This window comes from Crocuta crocuta, unplaced genomic scaffold, assembly GCF_008692635.1.
Source record: "Crocuta crocuta isolate KB4526 unplaced genomic scaffold, BGI_CrCroc_1.0 scaffold186, whole genome shotgun sequence".
Lineage (NCBI taxonomy): Eukaryota > Metazoa > Chordata > Mammalia > Carnivora > Hyaenidae > Crocuta > Crocuta crocuta.
This window is the reverse complement of record NW_027551569.1, coordinates 5,597,285-5,616,068: the sequence shown is the minus strand read 5'-3', so window position 1 is coordinate 5,616,068 and position 18,784 is coordinate 5,597,285. Positions and strand designations below refer to the sequence as shown.

At 40.9% G+C, this 18,784-nt stretch overlaps 1 protein-coding gene across 4 annotated transcripts in view; it reads left to right on the top strand.

Annotated features, from left to right (window-relative positions):
• Positions 1–2,724: 2,724 nt before the first annotated feature.
• The window catches only part of GPATCH2L (G-patch domain containing 2 like), a 58,615-nt gene continuing 42,555 nt past the window's right edge, over positions 2,725–18,784 (top strand). For all 4 annotated transcript variants that reach the window (XM_077750853.1, XM_077750852.1, XM_077750855.1 and 1 more), the window contains exons 1-2: positions 2,725–2,812; positions 5,267–5,938. In XM_077750853.1, coding sequence (XP_077606979.1) covers positions 5,277–5,938 — 662 coding nt within the window. In that variant the 5' untranslated portion in view covers positions 2,725–2,812; positions 5,267–5,276. The remainder of the gene's footprint in view (positions 2,813–5,266; positions 5,939–18,784) is intronic.

The following is an 18,784-nucleotide window of genomic DNA, read 5'->3' as shown; positions in this document are numbered from 1 at the left end:
GACATTTTAACAGTGTTTGTTCTTCCAATCCATGAGCATGAAATGCTTTTCTATTTTTTTGTGTGAATGTATACTTCAATTTCTTTCAGAGGCTTTCTATAGTTTTCCATGTACAGATTTTCACTTCATTGTTTTGGTTTATTCCTAGGTATTTCATGGGTTTTGGTACAATTGTAAATGGGATCAATTCTTTTTTTTTCTGCTACCTCATTACTGGTGTATAGAAATGCAACCACTTTCTGTACATTTATTTTATATCCCATGATTTTGCTTAATTCATGGATCAGTTCTAGCAGTTTTTGGTGGGGTCTTTTGGGTTTTTCACATACAGTATCATGTCATCTGCAAAGAGGGAAAGTTTGACTTCCTCCTTGCTGATTTGGATGCCTTCTATTTCTTTGTGTTGTCTGATCGCTGAGGCTAACACTTCTAACATTATGTTGAATAACAGTGGTGAGCATGGACATCCTTGTTGCATTCCTGACCTTAGGAGGAAAGTTTTCCCCCTTTGAGGATGATATTAGTGATGAGTCTTTCATATATAGCTTTTATGATCTTCAGGTATGACCTTTCTATCCCTACTTTCTTGAGGGTTTTTATCAAAAAATGATGCTGTATTTTGTTGAATGCTTTTTCAGCATCTATTAAGAGGATCATGTAGTTCTTATCTTTTCTTAATGTGATGTATCATGTTGACTAATTTGCGGATATTGAACCATACCTGTATCCCAGGAATAATTGAGACTTGATCATGGTGAATAATTCTTTTAATGTATTGTTGGATCCATTTTGCTAGTATCTTGTTGAGAATTTTTTAATCCATGTTCATCAGGGAAATTGGTCTGTAATTCTTTTTAGTGGGGTGTTGGGCTGGTTTTGAAATCAAGGCAACGCTGGTAATCAAACTAGAATGAGTTTGGAAGTTTTCCTTCCATTTCTATTTTTTGAAACACCTTCAAGAGAATAGGCGTCAACTCTTCTTTAAATGGTAGAATTCCTCTGGAAAGCCATCTGGCCCTGGACTCTTGTTTGTTGGGAGATTTTTTTCCACATCAAGAGTTTTTAAATGTTTTTATTTATTTTTGAGAGACAAAGCATGAGCTGGGGAGGGGCAGAGAGAGAGGGAGACACAGAATCCGAAGCAGCTCCAGGCTCTGAGTTGTCAGTACAGAGCCCGGTGTGGGGCTCGAACTCACAGATGGTGAGATCATGACCTTGGCCGAAGTTGGACACTTAACTGACGGAGCCACCCAGGCACCCCAATCCACATCATTTTTAAAAGACTTCAAAGGCATTCCAGCCCATAGATGTAACAATTTAGATAACTAATCCCTATTGTAGGATTCTTTTCTAGTCTTCTCATCCCTGACTACACATTTAAATTTGCACCTATTTCCAATTATTCTTTAGAATAAATTCCTTAGAGGCAGAATTTCTGGGTCAAAAGCCATGTGCATTAAAAAAAATACCTTTTGATTTTAGACTAGTTTTAGGTTTACAGAAAAACTACAAAGGTATTACAGACCGTTCCTATGTACCTCATACCCAGTTTTCTCTATTTTTAACATCTTACATTCATATAGAACATTGGTCACAATTAATGAACCAATATTGAGACATTATTATTATTAACCGAAGTCCATAGTTTATCCAGATTTCTTTAGTTTTTGCCTAATATCCCTTTTCTATTCCAGTTTTTCATCTAGTAGATCACATTACATTTCATTGTCCCATCTCCTTAGGCTCCTCTTGGCTGTGACAATTTCTAGTCTTTTCTTGACTTTTTTGACCTTAACAATTTTGAGGAATTCTGGCCAGGCATTCTGTAGAATGTCCCTCCATTGGGGTTTGTCTGATATGTTTCTCTTCCTAAGACTGGGGTTATGGGGTTTAGAAGGAAAGTACCACAGGGATAAAACGACACTTTCATTATATATCTAGCCCACAAACGATCAACATGATTTACCCCTGTTCATGTTAACCTTGATCACCCAACTGAGGTAGTGCTTGCCTAGCTTCTCCACTATATCCACTTTCCCTCTTTCCATACTGTACTCTTTGGAAGGAAGTCAGTAGCACAGACCACGTACATGGGGTTGGGAGCTATACTTCAGGGTAGATGATCTAAATAAATTATTCGGAATTCTTCTGCACCAGAGATTTATCTCCTTATCCTCGTTTATTACTTTATTCTTGTCAATATTCATATCATTAGTTTATTTACATCAGTATAGACTTTTGGGTATCAAGTTTTTACTTAAAATCCAATAGAACTTTACTGGTTTTGTTGTTCAAGGAGTTGTGTTTATAAAGACTTGAGTAATTCACTACAAAGCTATCAGACTAACGGTGGTACCAACTCTCACAGTTAAGACTTAAGATCCATTTCTCCTCAATTTCACACGCCCTTTATAAAAGTAGGTCAGCAAACAAGGGCGAGGCCGAGGTGCCTCCCTAGCGCCCAATTTCCTTACGCCCTCAAGGTAGGTGAAGCCAGCCTGAGGAGGGGTGCCCCTCCCCTGATGCGGACCTTATACCTTACCCAGCCCGCCCTTAACCGCCGACACTCGGTGACCCCAACTCCTTCTCGGGGTTTCTCCAAGGCCCCGCCCTCCGTGGGGCGGAAGTGGGCGCGGCCACGGACCGGAAGCGCCTGGCCGGGGCGGGCCCTCTTAAGCAGCAACCCCACCCACTCCTCTCCACCACCGCCCCACCCCTCCGGCCCAGACAGGAAATGAGGTCAGAAAGGGAAACCCCGGCGGGGAGACTCGGCCCCAAAAGCGGCGGCCATTGGAGGTGGCTGCGGCAGCTGGTGAGGGGGAGGAGTGGGTGGAGAGGGACGGGGTCCAAGGGGCCGGCGCCAGCGGGAATCCCGGCTCCCGGCAGAGTCCGAGGGGCCGTGTGCGCCTTGGGGCTGCGAAGGTTGGCGGGAGGGCGAGGGTGTCTGGGCCTTGTTTTTCAGGGCCCAACGCCCCCATCCTGGGGAATAAGGTTCGGGCGTCTCCGGGGCGACAGTCCCCTCTTCTCCTTTCTTCTTTCTGGCGCTTTCGGGCAGGCGACAGCTGGAGGGCTTGGTGTCCCGAGCCGTGCTCGCCCTAGTCCTCGGGGGCGGGCCGGGAGCTTGGAGGGAGAGCCCTTCGAAACCAGCTTTTTCTCACATATGTGGCCATGTTGCGACCCCTGATCACTGAGGGAGCTTAGTCACCAGGACTTAATTTTGGCAGTTTCTGCCCGAGCGGGAAGGGCTGAGCCCCTGCCCCGGTGAGCCCGAATGAGAAGTTGCTTCTTGCCTCGTGTCTTTTCCCCGCGCCCGCCCATCCCCCGCCTTACCCCAGCTCCTCGCAACCCGGTTTTTCTCGCCCACCGTGCCCCCTGCCTCTTTTTACCTCTGTCCGTTTCCCCTGCTTTTCTATGCGTAACTTAGCCTTTCCTCTCCTTGAGTGCTTGCTGGACAAGGGGGTTCTCTCGGAGAATGCACCCGGGAGTGAAGGTGTGGGAAGCTCAAGGTTTTTCTGTCCCCTACAGTTCGACTTGCAGTTGTTTAGCTAGGAAAGGATTCTGCACAGACGACTGCGGCTTGTTCTGTAACTTTGTTCCACGTTAAAGTATAGAGTTCTCCCTGAGCTTTTAAACCAGTAATTCTTTATTAAAGAAGTAGGTGTAGACGTGCTGTCCTCACTTCTGTTTTGGTCTTACAGGCAGTTGCCTCCCAAACCCGTCATGGCGTTTTAAACTACTTCTATTGCTTAAAGGGACGTGGTCGTTTTGTGTCGTGTGGCTTTTGACGCTTTGAGACGTTTTGTTTGCTTGGTAGTTTTGGAACTAGGTGTCCCCATTGCTCCCATCAATGTGGTAGATAAGCCAGACTATGGTTTTCTTCCCTTTTAATTCGTTGGCATGGGGACAGCATGAAAATAGGTTTTAGAAAGTCCTTTGCAGAATGTAAACTGCATGAACGGAAATATGGTCTGAGAGTGGCGCCACACCGTTTTAAATTCTAATTCTGGACTTGAAATACTTTGGGTTTAACAAGGGCTAGGGAAAAGTGCGAATTTAATATGTACTTAGCAAGTTGTTGTACAAATTTTATTAGACACGTCCCTTTAAAAGGGCATTTTGAAAATTGCTCCTACTGCTCTCATCCTTTGGAAGGTTTGCCTATGAAGTGACCCCTGAATGAGGGTTTGACAAGAATGAAAAGGAGAATTTAGAAAGCAGTTGACTAGAAATCATAGACACTCCACCTATCTCTTTCATTTCAACCCATTATATCTTATATCCTGTGCTTGTGTAATTGGTACTAAAGCACATAATTAGGGGAATCACTTAATTTTCTGAAGGATGGTAAAAGAGTTTAAAAGTTGCTAATTGTTTTTGTTTATTTTTGAGAGAGAGAGGAAGAGCAAGTGGGGGAGGGACAGAGAGAGAGAGAGAGAGGGAGACGCAGAGTCCAAAATAGGCTCCAGGCTCTAAGCTGTCAGCACAGAGCCAGACACGGGGCTCCAACCCAGGAACCGTGAGATCGTGACCTGAGCCTAAGTTAAGTCAGAAGCCCAACTGACTGAGCTACCCAGGCCCCAAAAGTTGCTAATTGTTAAAAAAAACACGTATGACATACTTGACAAATTGCCTTCCCTGCCAGCTTGCAGGTGGTAGTTAAGACCAGAATGCGTGCAGACTTAGTCTGTTTTCTCCATTCAGCGTACAAAGGTGGGTCACTGTGATGTCTTGGATCACTAAAAGTGCAAGCAGTCTTCCCTAAATAGTGTGTCAGGAAGTTGTCTTCTCCTTTCCACAAGCATTCTTATTAGTGACCCCAGACCATAGCACAGTTCTTTATCCATGGTTTTGAAGTTGTGTGTTCTGCTCCTATCTAATGAGACATTCTGTAATCTTTTTGGATTTTATTACTATGTAATTTAGTGACGGGTTTAATTGGGGGAAAGGGGAAGGATTTATTTCCCTGGGTTTGCTTGTTTTTGCTAATATCCTAGTTGTGATCTGGTGAGTGTTTGATTTTTTGTGCTTAAGAACATTTGCCTTCAGGCACTTAACAAGGGCCAAACACCTATTTTTATTGGTCCATGCTCTTTTAAGGATGGTAGGAACAGAGTCTTAAGTGTAGCCAGATAAAAGGTGAGTTTATTTTCTGTAGATATGGTGGGTATTGCACTGCCATGATCTATTTTATAAAATTATTCTAAAATGACAGATCCTATTCAGGCTTTCATTTTCCTTTTTCTTTTTCTGGGCTTTCTTTTGGCAGATGTGGCCTCATGGATGAGCTGGTGCATGACTTAGCCTCAGCCTTGGAGCAGACGTCTGAGCAGAATAAGTTTGGTGAGCTGTGGGAGGAGATGGCCCTGAGCCCCCGGCAGCAGAGGCGGCAGCTTCGCAAAAGGAGAGGCCGGAAGCGCCGCTCAGACTTCACCCACCTGGCAGAGCATACCTGCTGCTACAGTGAGGCCTCTGAGTCAAGTCTCGATGAGCCCATTAAGGATTGTCGAGAAGTGGCCCCTGTTGCCAATTTTAGTGACTCTGATGACACGATGGTAGCCAAACGGCACCCAGCTCTCAATGCCATTGTTAAGAGTAAGCAACACTCTTGGCATGAATCTGACTCCTTCACTGAGAACGCACCATGTCGGCCCCTCCGGCGCCGGCGGAAAGTGAAGCGAGTGACCTCAGAGGTGGCTGCCAGCCTTCAGCAGAAGCTCAAGGTGTCAGATTGGAGCTATGAGAGAGGCTGCAGGTTCAAGTCTGCTAAGAAGCAGCGTCTGTCCCGCTGGAAGGAGAATACTCCCTGGACCTCATCAGGTCATGGGTTGTGTGAATCAGCAGAAAATAGGACTTTCCTAAGCAAAACAGGAAGGAAAGAAAGGATGGAGTGTGAAGCAGATGAACAAAAACAGGGCTCTGATGAGAACATGTCAGAATGGTGAGATCTCCCTTACTGTCAAAGATTTCCCTGGTTATTTTTACTCCAGGTACAAATTCACAGTCGTGATGAGTTTAACTTTCTTTCAGAACCAGCCACTGTACTATTGACTTTGTAGCCCTCCTTTAACCAATCAGCTAGGGTTTATCTCTAGCTTTTTAAAGTACGTTCACATTCTATTTCCCTATGTCAAGTAAGCTATATATAATGAAACACGTTTGTTTTGAGAAATTATTTAAAATATGTATCTCACATGCATAACCAAGAATTTCATTTTAAAAACAACTTATTGCTGTTCATGCCATGTAGTTCACACATCGATATTGTTAGAACCAGGGTCTTAGTAGAGGCTGGGGGTGTGTGTGTGTGTGTGTGTGTGTGTGAGAGAGAGAGAGAGAGAGAGAGAGAGAGAGAGAGAGAATATGAGAATGCTGGTGCCGGGCACATGGAGTTTGTGTATGTTTCTGGTAAGCTTCCTTTACCCAGTAGGAGTCTTGACTTCAGATGCTGGGGTATAATTCTGTTCTCTGCTCCTTACAGTTTGACTCTGTTGAGTTTACTTTCTATGGCTGACATTCAGGTTGTCTGAAGCACATGGTGGGGCTTTGAAAATAACAGTATTGAATCCCATTAGTCTTCAGGCAGATGTCATTGAGCCAGAAAGATTTGTATCTATTGGATGCATCTTTAAAATGTCAGTGTAGTTTTTGGTGACTTTGTTTTTTACATCTCAGATAGCTCTAGGAGCGTTGATAATCCCCACCTTGATACTTTAATATTAATGTGTGACATCTCTTTCTCAAGGAGGATGCTCTTGGTGGGTTGTTTTGTTTTGTTTTTAATGATTATTTAGAGAGAGTGGGAATGGGGGAGGGGCAGAGAGAGAGAGGGAGAGGAGAAAGAGTTTCCCAAACAGGCTCCACACTGTCAGCTCTGAGCCCACCTCAGGGTTCAGTCTGATGAACTGCAACATCATGACCTGAGCTGAAATCAAGAGTCAGTTTAGCCCACTGAGGCATCCAGATGGCCCTCTTGGTGTTTTGAATGGGGGCAGTTCCTTGTGCTGAGAGACTGCCCCATGCTTTACAGGATATTTGCCATCTCTGCATTTTTCCCAGCCCCTTCCTTGTATCAAACCAAATGCCTCTGTGGGTGCTGCTTGTGGGCTGGTAGTCCCAGTTGAATGTTCAGAATTCCACTGTATGGCAGACACCGCTATTTGTACTTTATAGAGGAGGGGATGGAGGTTAATAGCATTTAGATAATTTGCCCAAGGTCACCCAGTGGCAAAACTAGAAATCAAATCTGATTCCAAAGTTCATACTAAACCTCCATGTTTTGCTGCCCTTTGAGTTTGTCTTTTCCATGGCTCTTTCTGTCTTACCTTAACTTTTACAGCTGTAGAATATGTGACCTTTCATAGGACCTTGCTTCTCAAGTTTGTCTGAAAAACAAAGACATAAATCTTAGGAACTGTGAGGTGAGGCTGAGTCAGTAGAAGGAAAGGCTGCTTAGGTCTTTATGCCCATACCTTTTTCATGGGTGGTTTTTAGTCCAACTTGAACAATTTTTCTCACTAACTTTATACTTGTAGGTCTACACAACCGGGTAGGCTTATAATGTGGCTTCCCTAATTTTCCTCTACTGTATATCCTAAGATCTATTTACCCAATGTATATGTATAATTTTGGGTTATAAGGGTTTTTTATTAAAAAAAAATTTTAAATGTTTTTTTTTTTGAGAGAGAGGGATAGACAGAGCACAAGTTGGGGAGGAGCAGAGAGAGAGGGAGACAGAATCCGAAGCAGGCTCCAGGCTCTGAGCTGCCAGCACAGCTCGACGTGGGCTCACACTCATGAACTGTGAGATCATGACGCGAGCCGAAGTCAGACACTTAACCGACTGAGACACCCAGGCGCCCTTATCATGCTGTTTTCAATCAAACAAATGTTTAGTCAATTTACAGCCTTTCACAATAACAAAACTCTCAGTTGAGGTGTTCAAGTTTGTGTCAATACCGAACACATATTCCAAATAATTTACTGTTGAGAATCATGATTTTTTTTTCATTTGAGAGAGAGGGTGAGAGCGTGCGTGAGTGGAGAAGAAGAGCAGGGGTAAAGAGAGAGAGAACCTCAGGCAGGTTCCATGCTCAGCATGGAGCTTGGTGCAGGGCTCGGTCCCATGACCCTGGGATCATGATCTGAGCTGAAATCAAAAGTTGGTCACTTGACCGACTGAGTCACCCAGGTGCCTTGAGAATAGTGATTTTTAAGAATTATTTTTCACAGTGATAGCTTGTATATATTTCTTCCCCAGACTATTTGTGAAATTACAACATAATTGTAAATGAGAGACTCTGAACTCTGTCTACTCTTAATCTAATAGTCCATGTGCGGTTCCAGATGCAGTCTGTAATCTAGTAGAGAGGCGTTTATAGTTCCTTCTTCTCTCAGACGCATCCATTGCACATTATAGTCAGGTTGTGATAATAAACATTCTAGTTATCTGAGAGCCTGGATAAGTTGAAATAGGCAGCAATTCATAGGAAATTCTTTTCTTTTTTTTTATTTTTTTGGATATCAAGTGTTGGACATTTATTTTGTTTTATTTTTTTTACAAATAGTTTATTGTCAAGTTGGTTTCCATATAACACCCAGTGCTCATCCCCACAAGTGCCTCCTCCATGCCCATCTCTCCCCTCCCCCCCCACACCCATCAGTCCTCAGTTTGTTTTCAGTTATCAAGAGTCTTTCACGGTTTGACCCTCTCCCATTCCCCTACTATTTTCCCCCTTCTTCTCCCCCTTGGTTCTCTGTTAGGTTCCTCCTAATACTCCTATACCTGCAAATATATGGTATTTGTCCTTCTCTGCCTGACTTATTTCGCTTAGCATAACATCCTAAGGTCCATCCATGTTACTATACATGGCCAGATTTCATTTTTTCTCATTTCCATGTAGTATTCCGTGGTATAGATAAACCACATCTTCTTCTTTTTTTTTTAATAGTTTATTGTCAAATTAGTTTCCACATAACACTCAGTGCTCATCCCCACAAGTGTCCTCCTCCATGCCCATCCCCCTCTCCCCCCACATCCATCAGTCCTCAGTTTTTGTCAGCATTCAAGAGTCTCTCATGGTTTGCCTCTCTCCCTTTCCCCCACCATTTCCGCCCTTCTTCTCCCCCTTGTTCCTCCGTCAAGTTCCTCCTAATCCTCCTATACGTGCAAACATATGATATTTGTCCTTCTCTGCCTGACTTATTTCGCTCAGCATAACACCCTCAAGGTCCATCCATGTTGCTACACATGGCCAGATTTCATTGTTTCTCATTGCCATGTAGTATTCCATGGTATAGATAAACCACATCTTCTTGATCCATTCATCTGTTGATGGACACTTAGGCTCTTTCCATGTTTTAGCTATTGTGGAGAGTGCTGCTATGAACATTGGGGTACATGTGCTCCTATGCCTCAGCATTTCTGTATCCCTTGGGTAAATTCCTAGCAGTGCTATTGCTGGGTCCTAGGGGAGTTCTATTGTTAGTTTCCTGAGGAACCTCCACACTGTTTTCCAGCGGGGCTGCATCAGTTTACATTCCCAACCAACAGTGTAGTAGGGTGCCCATTTCTCCACATCCTCGCCAGCATCTAGAGTTCTCTGATTTGCTCATTTTAGCCACTCTGACTGGCATGAGGTGGTATCTCAGTGTGGTTTTGATTTGTAGGAAATTCTTATTTTCAAATTGAGAAGACCCAGTTGGGCTATCTGCCTGGTACAGGACCTGAGAGTTCTTTTAAAATTCTTTTTTTTTTTTTTTTTAATGTTTATTTATTTTGAGAGAGAGTGTAAGTGGGGGAGAGGCAGAGAGTGGGAGAGAAAGAATTCCAAGCAGGCTCCACGCTATCAGCATGTAGCCTGATGTGGGGCTTGAGCTCATGAATCATGAGATCCTAACCTGAGCCAGAATCAGAGTTGGATGCTTAACGGACTGAGCCCCCCAGGTGTCCCATCAGAATTCTTTTAGTAACATAAATGCCCCAGTCCTTGTAGCTGTGAGGGAAATGAAGGTAGAATAGTAGCAGACTTAAAATGAGAACAATTCTTCTTTAGAATTTAATTATTTAGGAGTCTTAAATATGCCTTGATTTACATTGTTTCATCTGTAGTTACAAACAGAAGTGCCATGTATTTTTTACCCCTTAATCTACTCTGTGGAGAAAGAGGGGTGACTGACTTACTCTGACTGCAAATTATGTTCAGCCTTTCTCCAGTAAGATGGAACTAAAATCTTGCCTCGATTATGAAGCATACCTTGTGAATAGGACTAGCATTAGAGTGTGTTTAAGTAGATAGTAGTTTATGATTTGGATATTATACTGTTTTGGTGAGTTGATTCTCTCAAAATTTTCTTACCTTTTTTCTGCATTAACAAATATTTTTAAGAATCTCCTTGGTTGCTCTTTCGTAAATCTGCATGGATGTGCATCTTTATTCACCTACAGAGCAAGTGTAGAACTTTACATTTTTATCAGTGGTATTGAAGATTGTCAGTATGTACGATCCAATTTGTAAAATTATTGGGATGAAGGTGATCATTAAGCTTAACTTAGCTTCGTCAGTGGATAGAATTCTTTTAAAAAATATGTGTCAGGTGTTTTAGGTTTGAAAATGTATGTCTCAGAGAACTTTATTTCTAACTTCCTTAAGTTCACTTTACTAATTAACCATGGAATAGTTTTAAGTTTAAACAAGAATTCCTTTCACTTTTATTTTTCTGTTCTTTCTTCAATTGTACACCAACCAATCCCTCAAGAGTTCTGAGGAACTCAGAGTTGTTATGATATAATAGTTTTTTATTCCTGCAAAAACATTAGTTATTATTTTAGTAATTTTCCTGTGTATGTGTGTTCCATTCTCGAATGGAGCAATTCTTTTGTAAAATTCCTTTCTACTGTCTTTATTCATATTGCCTGTATTGCAGTTATGAGGTGATTCATAGCCTAATTTTGCTCTAGTCTTCACTAACACATCATTTATTTGTTCTCCTTAAATATAGTTTAGCTTCTTTTCTTTTCTAAGTGAATTGGTTTGGTGTTGGCCTGAAGTCTCAGTCAGGAGCCTTCCTAAGGTGATGTATTAGAGGCCGATCTCACAGGAAAGAAAATATTCCCTTCTCTTGGAAGGCAAGTGACAGAGATAGAGTGCTAAACCTCCCCCCTCCTTCTCCAGCCCACGCTGACCTTCTGCGGCCCCTTGGTGCCTCTTGTTTTCTTATTTTTATAGAAAATCAATATCCCTTCTGACACAAACAATAGCTCAGAAGCAAGAATAAATGGGAGAAAGCTGAGATCTCTGTCCATCACCTCTCACTTTACCTCCCCCAAACTCTTTAATTATGAGCATGCTTTGCTCCAGGTGTTTGTGACAGTGAACTTGCTAAATGAGGACCATTTTAACCAAAGATTGGGTGATCAGTAACCCTCTATAAGTAGTAGCTTGTTGGATCAATAGCATTCATTATTTCATGGTTAAGGTAAGTAGCCTCCTTTGCAAGTAGAGGTCATTAATCAGGGAATACTGGAAAGAATATATGTGGTAAGGTTGAGGCTGCCCTGTTTCCTATTCCGTAACTGGAGATGCTGACCAAGAGTATATTTACCATTCTTGCAGATGGTACTATTGCGTTGGACAGTACTGAATCACTAGCATAGCGTGCTTCCAAAGGTTTATGCAGAGTTCTGCTACTGTACCCTTAGGAACAACTGAGAAAGACAACTTGGGAGATGGATTTTGATACTACTGTATTTGAAGATCTGTCTCTTGAAAGAAGTGTGTTAGGATTATTCTGTGTGACTCCAGAGGATGGAGGTAGGACTGATAAAAATGGAAAGTACAAAGAGGTAGACGTTGCCTCATTATCAAATACAACATTCCAAAAATTCAAACTCTATAAAAATGAAATGAATTGTTTCACCAGGTAATGAGTTCTAGGTCGCTGAAGGGGTTCAAGCCTGGGCTTGGCGACCACTTACTGAGTTACTGTAGAGTTGGCAAGTCACACTTCATGACCTCTAAGGTCCCTTGCAACTGAGATTCTGTCATTCTTTTCAGTCACAGCATCCTTCCAGCGCATCACTGCAACTTCATAGTCTGAAAAACATTTGATAAACAATATCAGCTGCCCATTAAAATACTTAGGAAGACATAAAACATCGTAAACTCACATCACAAGGAACTAGGACTTAGAGTTGGCCTCTTGCCAAGATATCATCAAAGCACAAGGCTGATAGATGTGCAGTCGGAAGCCCACATCAGCAGTGCTGAGCCTGCGCCGAAGGTACAAAGTGAGACCCTTCATCCTTTCTCTGTATGTAGTCAGACCTTTGTTCAGAAGTGCAAGGTCCATTTTAGTCAGAAAATCGGGCAGCTGCAGTGTGAGCCAGTGTTGTTCGGCCTTTACAGTAGTCCCCTCTTGCCCCCAGTTCCTTTCTGTGGTTGTAGTTAACCCTCAGTCAGGTGTGGTCTGGAAGCAGATGACCACCGTCTGACATCCCTTCAGGAGGAGGAGGAGTAGCCTAACACCACATCACATTCCCACGTCGTTCACCTCACCTCATCTCCTGACACAGGCATTTTATCCTCTCACATGATCATAAGAAGGGTGAGTAGAAGATATTTTGAGAGAAAGACCACATTCATATAACTTTTATTATAGTATATTATCGTATTAATAGTTATTGCTTGTCTTTTACTGTGCCTAATTTATAAAATTAAACTTAATCATAGATACATATGTATAGGAAAAAACCATGGTATATATAGGGTTAAGTACAATCTAGTTTCAGGCATCAGTGAGAGTCTTAGAACTTCTCTGCCCCAGAGAAAAGGGGATACTATACTTCCCAATCTGTATCTTTGAGTTTCTGTTTGGAGGCTCTCACTCCCGGAACATACTTGGATAAGGAATTAGTGTTTTCTCTGTGTGTATTTGTGTTTGGGGTAGGAGGCAGTCACTGCAAATTGAGTCCTGGGAAATATATTCTCCAAGAATAAAGTTTACTGTTGGCATGGGGAGAGAAGGAAAAATCACTCTCAGTGGTGCGTTCTAGAAATCGTAGTGTTTTATGTATCTTTATATATTATAGACTCTTGGAATGGGGTCACAATAAGGCAGTGAGAATTAGGAAAAGATCCTGTCTTGGTCCCACATAGTTATATGAGGTAAAAGCCTACCAGTGACACTGGGTGTTAGGCCAGGAGCTCTGTCCATCATCTTGGCCAGTTGTAGATGCGAGAGGAGCATGTTACCCATATCCAAGGGAATAGAGAATGGCACCAGAGGTATTTTGCACCCCCTTTCTATTGGCAGATAACCAGATTCTAGATAACAAATTCCAGATTTGTTCAGTTCTCAACAAAAGGCCTTTGAACAAGTTCTGCAGATCAAGGGGAAAGGAACATTATCCTGAAAGTTCAGAGAAAAAACACATCTCTGAAAATGTTTGCCAGTGGAAACCAGAAGAACATTTTAGAAAGTCTTTAGGATGCAAGAAGACATAGTCACTTTGAAACAGGAGCAGTAAGTTATAAGGACAGAAAGATGGCTATATGAAAACCCAGTAGTATGGGAGGAAAATTGTGGGGAAATTGGAAATGTAATTGTAGTGTTAAGACAGTTCATTTCTCTGGAAAATTGAATTGACTTGGAAAACTTTGGAAGCCCTCCTAAGATGCGGTGAGAGGAGGTAAAACTGAGAAAAGTTGATAGATCTGGAGAACAGAGGATAGAGGCCCTGTCTTTGAGTATGTAAATATTCCGAAGGAAGAAACAGAAGCATTGGAATAGAATAATGATTTTAAAAACAGAACTGAAAAGAAAAAGCATTCTTGGGTTGGAAAATTACAAAGATTAAAAGGGAAAATGAATGAACAGACACATGCTACCTAGACCTATCCTGGCAAAAGTTTGCATTCTGCATTGATGTAGAGGTGGAACAGGTATAAAGAACAAAATTTTTCTTTAATGTTTATTTTTGAGAGAGAGAGAGACAGCATGCACATATGCAGGGGTGGGGCAGAGAGAGAGAGAGGGAGACAGAGAACCTGAAGTGGGTTCTGTGCTGACAGGAGAGAGCCAGATGCGGGTCTGGAACTCATGAACTGTGAGATCATGACCTGAGCTGAGGTCGGACGCTTAACTGACAGAGACCCAGGCCCCCTGGGTATAAATAACAATTTTAAAAGGAATGAAAACAAGGCTGGCGTTTATCCCTAGAGTACCAAATGTGAAGGGCTGCAGTTGCCTGTAGAGTTTTGGGGCAGGGGGGCCAATTGCTCTCCTACTTGACCCTGAATTTTATATGTAACCAAGATAGACTTCATGTGGAAAGGCAGCAGAAAGATGTTCTTAGACATTCAGGTCTCAAAATATATGCTCTTTAAAAATTTACTCTGCAAAGACGTTTCCTCTAACTGAAGATGAATCACTGTTAGCTCTAAAAAGGTAGGTTGTAAAAGGATGGGTGGGCTTCTCCAAGACATAGCCCCCTAGTTCAATAGCAGAGTCCTGAGGAAAATCATTATCTTTACAAAGTATACCCAGTTGCAGGGGCTGCACTAATAAGCCTGTGAACCCAGTGAGGCTGTTATCCTCTGAATGAAACCAGAAAACAAACTCCTTCCTGAGAGTATATTTTGTTGTATTTTAAGTATGTATACTGAAGGTGAATATTATTTTTAAAATACAAGATATGGCATTAAGATGGAGAGCTTTTTCAAAGTGAGTCCCTAATTCATTTTCTTGGTGTTCAGCATGTTTGATACATTTTTAGCTGATATAAGTATAGTCAAAACCCAGAGTTTCAGCTGTGTCTGAATGTTTTAACTAACAACAAGCAAAGGAACACTCCTTCCTAGGTTCATGTAACCTGTTAGCATTTTCAGGAGAATGAAAATGAGAAGTGCTGAATTGAAAAGTAGCTTATGAGGAGGAAAACGTGGAATTAATTGGTAAATGAATCTGTGCACCGGCCATGTTTTGGCGGCCATCCAGCAAGCTCCTGGACTTTGGAGATAGACCGTCCTGGCTCTGACGTTTATTTGCTGTGTAATATTGGGCAACTAGCTTGCCCTTTCTAGGCCTCACTACTTCATTTGTAGTATGAGGTTGACATAGTTACCTTGTAGAGTTTTGCAGTATAAGATATGTAATAATGAATGTAAAGCACTCAGTACTTTGCCTGGCCTGTAGTAGAACTCAATAAAGGATATTTCTTGATTCAATAATGAATTCTGTATTAATAATTTATGTTAATTATTTGAACTAGTTTATTATTAACAGATAATTATTATAAAATTAATATAAAATTGTTGATGTAGAATTATTCTGTAAATAATACTTTTATACTATTAATAATTTTCTTATTAATAGTAATAATTATTATTAATTTTCATGAATTCCAGTCAGGTACCAAACCCCTTCTTGAGACACTTACAGCTTGGATATCTGCTGAGAGCTGTGTCTCCCTCTCTTGGATAAAACTTCACATAGAGAAAATATTAGATTTCATAGGCCACATTTATTTTTCCATTCAAAGTGAAAACAGATTCAAGTCCGATAAAATGTTATTTTTTATTTACTAGAGTATAATTAAGAGTCCTATAGAATTTAGATTACTAGTTAATAAAAAGACTGTCAGGGAAACCACTGTTCCCTGCTAAAATAATAATATTGGGCACATAGAAGAATTAGCACCTTAGAAGTAGCTTTTGAATCTTCATTCTTTGCCTCTGAATTAAGTGTGGGAACATTTTTTAGTGAGAACCACTGTAGAGAAATATGATGTAGTATTACTGTTTTTACTCACATAGAAATACTTTTGAGGTGTTTTCTGATTTCTGAGATGAGGAGATTTCCTCAGTATTACATGGTTATATTGTAGGCTTGCATACCCCCTTATTTGCAGGGTATTATTCATTGGAAAGCATTCTTCCTTTTTATAGCCTTCTCCCGTGGTCTCTTCCTCCTTTGGCTGTGAGAAACTACTTTAATTGCCCCAATTTGGGTTTGAATTTTTTGAATGATGTATTAATTATTTGTAGGGTTAAAACATTTTTAGAAATATTCTAGGAAGATTTTTTTTTAATGCAAACTATTTATAGATGAGAATCATGTGAGAACACGGAGTTCAGAACAGCTCCCGAAGCAAAGACAGGAGGCATTGCTGCGTAGAGGAGTTGCTGCCATTTTAGGAAAAGACAGGATTTCACACCTGCTATCTTTGTGGGTTTTGTCTAGTTACTTTTTCTGAAGATTAACAAAGGCTGAGTTTCTGTCTTGCTGACTAAACTTCAGAGGACCACAAGTAGAGTGGATATTAAAGGTAGGATCACTTTTTTCTTATAAAAATGAGGAGCAGAGGGGCACCTGGGTGACTTAGTCGCTTAAGCGTCCTACTTCGGCTCAGGTCATGATCTCACAGTTCGTGGGTTCGAGCCCCACATCGGGTTCTGTGCTGACAGCTAGCTCAGAGCCTGGAGGCTGTTTCAGATTCTGTGTCTCCTTCTCCCTCTGACCCTCCCCTGCTCACGCGCTCTCTCTCTCAGAAATAAATAAAACATTAAAAACTTTTTTTTTTTTTAATAAAAATGAGGAGCAGAGCTTTTTCTCCTTGACTAGTAAAAAGCCTCATGGCAAAAAATTACAAAGAAATTTGAAGGTTTTGGAATAGAAAAATATGTAGGATTCTGACACCTTTTAACTTTTTGACCTTGTGAAATACAAAGGTGCTAAAGGAAACTTGTGTTTATTGGAAGATAGGAGCTTAGTTTTAATAAAATATCAAACATTCTATTTAGCTAAATTAATATTTTTTAAAGTTTTTTAAAATTTATTTTGAGAGACAGAGCGAGTAGGGGAGGGACAGAGAGAGAGGAAGACAGAATCCCAAGCAGGCTCTGCACCATCAGCACAGAGGTAGGGCTCAGACTCACCAACTGTGAGATCCTGACCTGAACTGAAATCAAGAGCCGGATGCTTAACTAACTGAGCCACCTAGGCACCCCATAAATTAACATTTTATAGTTGACTAAATCATTATTAAAGTCTCACTAATCTGATTTTTTTCAAAGAAGGTCTCTGAGCTAGAAGTGAATGAAGTCTGCAGGACTGGACAACTTTGTCCTATAATTGGAAGAGGAAGTAATTTGCTTCTACTTTCTGGCTAGCACTGGTTTTTGTGTGCTGTATCATAGTATTTATGTGCAGACATGCCACGACAGTCCCACTTATGCTAACAGTTTCTTACATCTGATTAGATTTCCACAATGCAAGTTCTTCTGAGGAAATAAATAGAATTAGCAGATGCTATCCAGTATAATAGTTATTTCCAGATACCAGTAGATACTTTTATGTCATAAGCATGCTGTAAGACAAACTATTTTCTCTGTGAAGAAAATCCCTATCTCCCTTGGTCATAGTCTTAAAATCCTGGTGATATTTCTGTGACATCATTGCCATTCCTCAAATAAACTATATATAGAAAGCTTATAGACAAGTTTAATCCAAGCTCTTTCAAAAACCGTGAGTCGTCTTAAATGCTGTAGACAAAAATAGAAAATGTACAGTGACAGGAAGGCTTTAGGGTACCAGCACCTTTCTTGATCCAGCAGATTTCTTTGAGCTTGCACCCTTGGTTTAGAATACGGGGAGAGAACGGCATCCATGCAAAAAAGGATCAAGGAAGCACTGTTTTGTAGTACTTACAGGTGGCTGGAAATGAATGGGGAAAATAATTGATAGATTTTGTAATAAAGCAAACAGTTTTAGTTTTCTAATTGTAAATACTCAACAAAGTAGAACTTGTAGTACATGTAGAGTAGGGATCAGCAAACTTCTTCTGTAAAGAGCCAGATAGTAAATATTTTAGGGATTTGTGTGTGATATGTTCCGTGTTCAGTTACTCAACCTTGAAGTTGTAGTGTGAAAGTAGCCATTGATGGTATGTAAATGAATAACTGTGGCTCTGTTCCAATAAAACTTTATGGACACTGAAATTTGAATTTTATATCATTCCCACATGTCACAAAATATTCTTCTTTTGGTTTCTTTTTTTACTGTAAAAACCATTCTTAGCTCACAGGTCATGCAAAAGTAGGTGGCAGGCTGTCATGTGCTGACTCCTAAATCTCAGTTAGTGATACTACTAACTAATAAAGTATATATAACATGAAAAGGGATAGAGTATCTGTTCCATGGCTTAATGGCTTTTTAAGCCCTCCTTATTGTGAAGAGGAGTTAAAATAATGTCAAATTTGCTCTATCTTTGAGGCCAGATGAGGATAATAAAGTGGTAATATGAGAGAATGTGAAGTAGGACTCAAGGGAGTTAGACCACTGATATTCCTAGGAATTTGCTAAAAATACAAAAGTAACAGCATTAAGTTCAGCAAGCACAGTTCCTTGAACTCAGAAGTAGGAAGAGGGCAATATTCAGAGAGGATGGCCTCTGGTTTTACCCACGGTGCCCCTTGAACATTCTAAGTCCATCAGAATCCAATAGTATAGTTTTGTGACACATTTCTTATGACACCTGAGAAGTTCTCACTTGTAAGTACAGAAGAAAATAAAATGAAAGAACGTTTAAATAAATTGAGTGCGTTTTATTGGCTCTTGCCACAGCAAATTTCTTGGATCTCTTCAGAAATAAATTTAAGTGAGGAAAGAGCACCACTACGTAATTTTATCAGCACTTTTAAGGATTTCATGTTGGCAGGATATTTGGACATGTTGCAGAAATACAGAATATTTTCACATTTTTGATCCGGAAATGTAGACTGGGATT